This window comes from Leopardus geoffroyi, chromosome B3 (genome assembly GCF_018350155.1).
Source record: "Leopardus geoffroyi isolate Oge1 chromosome B3, O.geoffroyi_Oge1_pat1.0, whole genome shotgun sequence".
In the NCBI taxonomy this organism is placed as follows: domain Eukaryota; kingdom Metazoa; phylum Chordata; class Mammalia; order Carnivora; family Felidae; genus Leopardus; species Leopardus geoffroyi.
In genome coordinates this window covers 9,985,951-9,995,493 of record NC_059337.1, presented here as the reverse complement: position 1 = coordinate 9,995,493, position 9,543 = coordinate 9,985,951, and the positions used below count along the sequence as shown (strand labels likewise).

Sequence of the window (9,543 nt, the reverse complement as noted above, 5' to 3'; positions counted from 1 at the left end):
GAAATATTTTATTTTACTTTATTAAACTTTATTTATTTTAATTTAATTTAATTTTTTATTAAATTTTTTTTTTCAACGTTTATTTATTTTTGGGACAGAGAGAGACAGAGCATGAACGGGGGAGGGGCAGAGAGAGAGGGAGACACAGAATCGGAAACAGGCTCCAGGCTCTGAGCCATCAGCCCAGAGCCCGACGCGGGGCTCGAACTCACGGGCCGCGAGATTGTGACCTGGCTGAAGTCGGACGCTTAACCGACTGCGCCACCCAGGCGCCCCTTAATTTAATTTAATTTAATTTAATTTAATGTATTAAATTTTATTTATTTTAAGAGAGAGAGCATGCAGGCACAAGCAGGAGTGTGAGAGGGGGAGGGAAAGAAAGAGAGGTAGAAAGAGAATCCCAAGCAAGCTCTGCATTGTCAGCGTGGAGCCTGATACAGGGCTCAATCCCACAATCTCGAGATCATGACTTGAGCCGAAATCAAGAGTCGGATACTTCACCGACTGAGCCACCCAGGCTCCCCGAAAATTTTAAATCACATACGTGGCTCACTATACATTGTTGTTAGGCAGCAAAGGAAGCTTCCCTCTGGCGCCCAAGAAGTGAACACTTAGTTGTGGACTGCAAAACCTCTCACTTGGAGAGTTTCTCTTGGAAATTTCCGTGTCCCCCACCCTTATCCTCATCCCCCACTTCAATTTAGCCGAAGCACTGGGTGCTTAGGGTGATCTTTCTAAAATGAAAAATCTGTTCTCATCATTGTTTTGTTACTTAAAATCTTTTGAAATTCCTCTGGGCCTCTTTAAAAAAAATTTTTTTTTTAAAGTTTTACTTATTTTTGAGAGAGAGAGAGAGAGACAGAGCATGAATGAGGGAAGACCAGAGAGAGGGGGGAGATACAGAATGCAAAGCAGGTTCCGGGCTCTGAGCTGTCAGCACAGAGCCCAATGTGGGGCTCGAACCCAGAAACTGTGAGATCATGACCTGAGCTGAAGTTGGACGCTTAGCCGACTGAACCACCCAGGCACACCCCCCACCCCTGGGGCCTCTTTTAGAGTAAATGCCATTCTCCTCAGTAACTTGGCTTCGGCTAACTGCCCTCAGTTTCACTTCTTCACTTCTATTCCTTCCCTCTCCAGTTTCCTATGTGTGCTCTATGTCTGATACCTCCATGTCTTTGAATTTGCTCTTCCTTTTCTGGGAATGTCCTCTGCTACCTGTGCACATGCACCCAAGCCTCCTGCACTACCCTGCCATTCTTTACCCAGTTAATTGTCCTCTGAGACCTGGCATAACTGTCACATCCTCCTGATTGCTCTCTTGAACTTTGTAAGCAGAAGTTCTTCTCTCTGTGCCCCCAGAACCCTGAGTTTGCTTCTGTAAGGGTGCTTACATTTCTGTTTCCTTGCTGGCTTGCTTGCCCATTTCCCTCATTTGACTGTGAGTTCCTGAAAGCCAAGAACCTTGTTCTTCATCTCTAATCCCATGGCACACAGTAAACTCTCAATAGCTAATCTATTTGCTAACTGAATTGAAAAGCTGGCCAGGGAGGAGTGCCTGGGTGGCTTAATTCTGCTAAGCATCCGACTCTTGGTTTTGTCTCAGGTCATGATTTCACGGTTCATGAGTTTGAGTCCTGCACTGGGCTCTGCATTGACAGTGTGGAGCCTGCTTGGGATTCCCCCCCTCTCTCTGACCCTCCCACATCTCTCTCTCTCTCTCTCTCTCTCAAAATAAATAAATAAACTTAAAAAATAAAAAAAGAAAGGGAAAGCCAGTCAGGGAATTGACCAGTGATAAGTAACCACAAACTCTGTGGATGCAAATGATGGAATTCTCCACTCTGGCTGGCTTTTTTGGCTTACGTGATTGAAAATTCTATGTGTTGTTCTGGCTTCAGGTGTTGCTAGATTCAGTTCAATCGATGCCACCTAGACATTGTTTTTCTTCATTTCTCTCCCTTTTCACCGTGCTGGGTTCATTGAAAGAGATGCTTTCCTTCTGGTGACAAGATGGGTGGCGAGCATGTCTTTCCAGGTTCCACTTGAGAAAAACACAATCAGCTACCCTGATAGTTCAGAGAGAGGGTAGAATTTACTTCTGTTGCCCCTAACTGGTGTGTTTGGGGTCAAGTGCCCAACCCTGAACTAATAATTGTTGCCTTTGTATGTAATGCATTGACTGTCTGTGGTCTGATCACACGCTAAAGCCATGGAATTGGGGATGTGGGTGGTGTTGGCTTTTCTCCAAGCAAGGGCTGAAAGTGGAAGTTACCTCAAAGCAACACTAGGGTACTATTCGTACCACAAAAGCAATAAAATGTCCACTGCTATGAAAGTAGAGCCCTGAGACAAGTTTGTTCTAGTGCTTCCTGATTGATTGATTGATCTATTTATTTCCAAAAGTTGACATTTTAGAAACCAAGAGAGATTCATGTCGCTTCCAACTGTGTTGATTTTGTTTTCCCCTTACTTTGGCATTACCAGGGACTGACTCTGTAAATTGGAACTTATCCTTGCTATATTTTTAGAAATTAGAAACCATGTAAATCGATTAGAGAGTGTGAAAATTAATGACAGGAAACCTCATTTAGAATGGAGTCAGTGGGTGGGCAAGGGGAGGCCTTATGAGCCACCACTCCTTGTGAGTTGTAGATCCGAGCCAGACCTTGCACAGGGATGCTAGTTCATGATCCCAGTAGGAAGAAGGGTTTCTTCCTCTCCTGGCAACAGCCCAACCAATGAGAGACTCTCACAACTCAGCCAATGAAAAGCCACTATACTTTGAACTCCCAGTTTACTTCATGGGACTTTTTGTTTATAACAACCTTCCCACTGCCCTCTTTTCTGTATAAAAGAGTGACTCCCTTCTGTCCTGCAACTTGCCTGTGGTTCTGCTGTAGCTTATGTGTCCTAAATTGCAATTCTCTGCTGTTCCCAAATAAACCTATTTTTGCTGGAAAAATAAAAGTGCTGAAGTCATTTCTAAATTTTTTTTAAGTTTATTTATTTTTGACACAGAGAGAGAGAGAGTGCGATTGGGAGCTGGGGAGGGGCAGAGAGAGAGGGAGACACAGAATACGAAGTAGGCTCCAGGCTCTGAGCTGTCAGCACAGAGCCTGACTCGGGGCTTGAACTCATGAACTGTGGGACGATGACTTGGGCTGAAGTCGGAAGCTTAACTGACTGAGCCACCCAGTCGCCCTGTGCCAACATTATTTCTAAGGTTAACAAGAGTTGTAAGTCAACTGGAAAGATAGTTCAGAGACATAAAATCCTACCAGTGCTTGATAAGGCCCTGGCATCTTTCCTGGCTTATAAAGTTACTTAAGGAAAGTGAGAAAATTACTAACCACTACATCACTTTCTGGTGAAATGGGGCACATTGGATGTGGATATTTGGTGTCCTTTGGAAGAACAAATCTTTAGTATCAGGGACACTCAGTTTGAGGACCCCTCATACTAGCTCCTTTTGTACAAATTCACTCATGCAAAACTTTTGAGTTCTTCCTGTTTCCACCAGCACTATGATAGATGGAAGAGAATGGGGGGGGGGTTTAAACAAAACAGACTTAAGGGAGCATACATTATAGTGGGGGAAAGAGGTAATAAACACACACAAATAAGCTATTTTCAGACTGGGATAAATGCTATGGAACAATTTGAGTCATATGCATGAGAGGGACTGGTTGAGAATGAGTTTTTTTCGATAGGCCAGCCAAGGATGTTTCCTCTAAGGAGGACTATTAGAACTAATATCTGAATAACAAGAAAGTGCCAGCCTTGTAGATAACTGCTTAGGACTTCCCAAAGAAGATGCAAAAGTCAGCTGTCCGGAAAATTTAGAGAAGACCCTTCTCAAAGCAGGGTCCCAGACCAGTAGCATCAGTATCACCTGGGAGTTTGTTAGATAAACAGAATCCCAGATCCCACCCCAGATGTACTGAGAATCCACAGTTAACAAAATTACCCAGGTGATTTGTAGCACAGTAAACTTTAAAAAAGTGCTGCTCCCCTCCTGGCCCCTGGATGTAGCATGCAGCCCACCAGAAAGGTGTAAATCCTGCTGAGGCAGGGAACAGGAAATGATATTGTCAGCAGTCACTAGAAAGATGACATGGTAACATTTATTTGCTGCTGCCTTTGTAACAGACTTAGCCAGGCTGTAGGAGAAGACCATGGGATTATCACATATTATGGTCTAAGTGATTTTCTAGGTTAGGTCCCTTGCTTTACAGGAGACAGAGGCTCTTGAGGGGTGACCTGCTCATGGGGGACTCCTCTGTGGCAGAGTCAGGGCTGGGATCTAGGAGACTCCTCTCTGTGTGCCACCTTTCAAATATTGACAAGGAGAGATTAGAGTGAGTATTGAGGATGGTGGGCAGCACAATGAGGTCGTTGGGAAATAATATCACATGAAGCACTGGGAATGTTTGGCCTAGATTTTCCATTCTGTGAAGGTAAACTAGGAAAATATATGCGAGAACCAGGTCCACTTACAGGGAAGCAAATTTCAGCTCAAGTCTAGGAGCACTTCTAAGACACAAAGCCACTCAACAATGGAAGGGACTGATACATGCAGTATGTATACGCAATACCTCTCTCTCAGGTCCTGGGTCATGAGCTTGCCTCACTCAGGGTTCCCAAAAAGAGAGTCATACTCTTTAATCCTAGTAACCATTGTTCTTACTTAAATTGCTATCAATTTGCACGTTCTTGACCTGCATAAAAAGTGTTTTCATTTTTTACTTAATATTTTTCTTTAATTGGATTCATTTTTTATAACTTTGTGTTTAAGAAATAACATCAGTGAAATAATGGTCTGATATAATAGGCATTTTCCCTCCTAATACACAGCGTAATGCACACTGAAACACAGGCGCACCCACACACACAAGTATCAAAATGAAGTTTCATTTTGGGCCCAGTGGGCCGCATTTTGTTTCTCAAAAGCCACCAGGTAATTTCTGAAGTCCTTTGCAACTGGAGGATTGTAAGATTTTGTGGTGATCGCTTAGCCAAAAGTTCATGGGATGCACTGTCACAGTCCTGATGCCGCCAGGAAGCCATCCATGCATCCAGTCATCCATCCAATAAAACACTTGCTGACTACCTAACAATGACTCTCAGAGGCACTGACACACAGAAGAGTAAACTCACTCTCTGGTTGCAAGTGGAAGGAAATAGAATAGTAAATCATTTCAGTATGTGTGTAGTAACTGCTACAGCTCAGGTAAGTACTGGCACACACAGGCAGGGCGGTTTCCGGAGATAGGGCGGAGAGGAGAGGGGTGGGAGGGCATTTCCCAGAGCAGCCTCTGCCAGCCAGCCGGCTAGGATCACTTTGCCGCCGCGCAGCAGCGGCGGTCAACCTCAGCCTCCCTTAGCAACCTGAACGCACCGCCTAGGTGTCTTTCTATTGGCCTCCCGGAGCTTGATGGGCAGCTCTGAAGGGCAATCCCTGCTCACGGCCGCTCTCTCCGCGTTTACTCACGGGAGGGCTCGTAGGCGTTACCGCCCTCCCTAGGTGCCCCGCCCATGCCTGAGCAGCTTGTGGCGCATGCGCGAGCGGGCTGGGGCTGTGTGCAGGGCCAACGCGGAGCCGGAGCAGCCGCGGTGAAACTCCTGGGCTCCGCTGAGACCGTCGTGCCCGCTCGTCGCCTCGAAGTAGCAGCTTCGAGCCGTCGCCGCTACTGGGTGAACGGCCGCCTATTGTCCTTCTCGGCGGCGAAGGTGCGGAGCTGCTCTGGCTGGGCCCGCGGGGGAGCCCCGGGCGCCGCACGGTGAGAGCGCAACTTAGTTGGCGGAGTTGGGGGAAGTTTTGTGATTTGGGGAGGGGTCGCGGAGCGCGGGGCCCCTCCCGCTGTGGCCGCTCCTGGGGGCGGGGCCGCGGGGGGAGGAGGGGGCGGGCGGGGATGAATGGGCGTTGGGGAGCGCCCCCGCCTCCGCGGCCCCCTCCTCCCCCTCGCATCGCCCCTTCGTTCATTGTCTGCTCCGGGGCCGCGGCGCGCTTCCCGGCTCCCGCAGCCCGGCTTCGGGGCCGCCCCACTCCCGGGGCCGGGGGCGCGGCCGCGGGGCACAGACACGGGGGTCCCCTCGGGCGAGGCCCGCAACCCCGGCCCCGGGAGCCACGGCTCCTCGGAGGGTCCCTCCTGTCCCCGGGGTGCGCGAACAAGTGCTGCGGACGCGAGGGAGCCGCTCCCCCCGGGCCGACACGGACGGTAAACACTCCGGGCCGCGCCCGCCTTCGGGGGGCGCCTCCTGCGCTCGCTCCGGGGCGGAGCGGGTCGGGGCCGCGCCGCCGGAGGGGACCTGCACGGGGACAGGGCAGCGGGCTCAGCTCTCCACCTAGTTCAAGTGCAGCCATACTTCGAGCCGTAACAAAACATTGGTTTTTGACTTACTGACACTTTTTTTTTTTCCAAAGTTAACCAGTATGAGAAGAGTTTTTTTTTTTTTTAAATGGGGGAAAACTCTCAAATTTTTTTCGCCAGAAGGAAGGATAGACAGGTTTTTTGGCCTTTTTGTTTGTTTGTTTGTTTGTTTGGAAATACGTAGTTTTCCAACAGAATGATTTCATCACATTTACGTTTTTAAATGTTACTGTGGACTGAGGAATTCACAATGAAAGTTAGATTGAGCAATATTTTTGTGTTCCTTCTCAGCTTTTATACTCCTGGGTGAAGTTATTTTGGGAGTTTATTGCCTCAGGCATACACATCTAAAGGAAAAGCAGTGCCTTTTTTTCTTAATTCCAGTCTCCCCACTTCCCCGCCCCTTTATTTTCAGAAGAAGCATCTTATTCTATTTTTCTAAACCTTTGGATTGCTCAGATCAGGACAAATGCTGCCTTTTTTGAAAGGTGACTTTTTTGCAAGTTTGCAAAGAAGTAATGATCAGCTGAGATAAATCACTATTCTAGTTCTTGTATTCCTTGGTCTCTTGGGTGATTTGCGGGCTGCATTAAATACAATCCTTGTCAGGTTTTGGGTTCAATCCTACAGAATTTGGTTCATTTGGCTTATGATGTGAGAATAATTTGGCTTTCGATGTTTAAGTCCCCTAGGTGGACCAGCTTAAATGCCTGTCCAGTTGGGGTAGTGGAACACTGACCAGGATGCGTTAATACCAGTTGTTATATCCCATTGCCATCTGCCAAATTAAAAAGAAAAATTTGAGAAATACTGTGTGTGCCAGTTTGTTTTGATTGATTTCTCATGCTGAGTGAGTAATGTGGGGAAGTTAGGGTTCCTGGTTTTTTCTGGTTCCGTTGGCCTTGTTTTGTCTTGAAAAACCAACTTTCTTCACCTGATGAAGCTAACGAAAAATGTGTGTGGCATCAGCGTTGTACATTTAAACAACAACGAGGTCACTTTTAGGAGTCACAATCCTTGCTCTTAGAGCAATCGCCTACGTGGGGCGATTGTTCGGATGGAGGTTGACGGAGGTTGGAAGGGATTGTCAGGGAGGGACATCGTGTAAACAAATGGACTTCCAATGAAATGGGACAGCTAGGCCAGTTGCTTTTTCCTTCTCTGAGCTGTGATACCACGTCCTACACACTTTTTGTTTTAGGATTTCTCACACTTCATTTATTTGCCTAATTACAGTTACCACTGTATCTGTAGTACAAATGGACTCCTAATCTGTTAACTCCTTGAGGGCTGTGATGGGCCTTATTTCTTCCTTAGTTTTGTACCCTCTTTGCCAAGAAGGAGCCTTAACACAGCACAGGTGTTCAGTGTGCGTTTGGATTGGGCGAAGTGCTTGGTACTGAGTTAGCGATAGTGCACGTAAGAACCACTAACTCTGGGACCTTATCCAGAACGACTGTTCCCTTGCAGACCTGTGATGAAATGTAGTTAACTTTAAAAAGGATTTCTAACGTCTCTTTTTATCTGCTAATTACATCTTGAGAAGAAGTGAAGTTTAAATAGTGCACCCTGGATTTTCAAAAAGTGGTTCTCATTTAGAAATTTTCTCCCTTTTTTGGTGAAATGATTAAGGCTACCGGACAAAGCATTTCACATCTCTGCCTCTTCTTCTATTGTGAAATGGGGAGGTCGCACAGTTTTGAAAGAATACGCAATTTTTGGAGCTAGTTACAACTGAGATTCAGATCCCCACACTTCCACAGACTAGTTGTGAGCCTTGAGCAGGTCACTTGATCCCACCGAGCTTCTGGGTCCTACCGTGTAAGGTACCATACTTGGCAGTGTTCTTTGTAATAACTGAAACTATGTGAGGTACTTAGTAGTGTGCCAGACATTAAGTAGGTGCCTATTACCTGGTAGGTGTAATAATAATTTTGATACCTTTTTATGTGACTTGAAGCAGTTTTAGAAGCTGATGCTTCTGAGGTTAGCGGTTTAGCTGTTTTTTTCTAAAGGAGAATTGAGTGTTCTTTAGTTAAATGCAATTATTTTTTTCATTTAAGGGGCTAGTTGACCTGAATGGCAGTAGAAACTTATCTTCTCATTCACCGTACAGGTCTTGGAGTGGGATTTGCAGAATGGCTTGGGAGTGTAGGTCCTTATGCGTTTCCAGTGTTTAGGAAATGGTGAGAGATGGATTATCTTCAACACTTGTAATAGGATATCTGAGTTTTTCAGTCCGTTCCACCTTATTTTACCTTAGTCTTTTTTTTTTTTTTCCTTAGTCTTGAAACATGATAGAGAGAGGGGTTATGACTGTTTCTCAAATTTGTGTAAGACAGAACTGGAGTGGGGTTAATACAGTGTTAATACAATTCAGAGACGTGAGCAAATCGCTTACTTCCCCTTCAAGATAACACCTTTGAAGGTGCCACCAATTGCGGAAGGAAGCAGTGATTCAAATCAGTTTTACTGGCTCGGTGTACAATACTCACAGCACCAAATAGAATAGATCTGTTTTAGAACTATTAATCTGTAATGACATTCCTTTTTTTTTAATTAAAAAATTTTATTTTGGGGGTGCCTGGGTGGCTCAGTTGGGTAAGCGCCCGACTTTGGTTCAGGTCATGATCTTGTGGTTTGTGGGTTCGAGCCCCTTGTTGGTCTCTGTGCTGACAGCTCAGAGCCTGGAGCCTGCTTCAGATTCTGTGTTCAGATTCTCCTTCTCTCTCTACCCCTCCCCTGCTTGCATGCTCGCTCTCTCTGTCTGTCTCTCTCGCTCTCTCAAAAATAAACATTAAAAAATTTAATAAAAAATTATTTTGAGAGAGAGAGTGTGCAGGGGTGGAGGGACAGGTGCAGAAAGAATGAGAGAGAGACAGAGACAGAGAGAGACAGAGAAACTCAAGTAGGCACCACGCTCAGTGCAGAGCCTAACACGGGGCTCAATGCCATGACCCCAGGATGACCTGAGCCGAAATCAAGAATCGGATGCTCAACCAACTGAGCCGCCCAGGTGCCCCTGTGATAGACATTTGTGTATATTGAAGCTCATCTTGCCATTAGTTTTTGTTTTTTTTTTTTAATAAAATAAGGGTAAAAAGTTCAGCCATGGAGGGTTTATAGTAAACCTTTAAAAGTTTTATCTGATCAGACTCTCAGATTGAGG

General features: G+C 46.0%; 1 protein-coding gene across 2 annotated transcripts in view; it reads left to right on the top strand.

Annotated features, from left to right (window-relative positions):
• Nucleotides 1-5,523: 5,523 nt before the first annotated feature.
• AKAP13 (A-kinase anchoring protein 13) overlaps nucleotides 5,524-9,543 on the top strand; it is a 333,979-nt gene continuing 329,959 nt past the window's right edge. For both annotated transcript variants that reach the window (XM_045448718.1, XM_045448719.1), the window contains exon 1: nucleotides 5,524-5,783. In XM_045448718.1, the coding sequence (XP_045304674.1) occupies nucleotides 5,539-5,783 (245 nt within the window). In that variant the 5' untranslated portion in view covers nucleotides 5,524-5,538. The remainder of the gene's footprint in view (nucleotides 5,784-9,543) is intronic.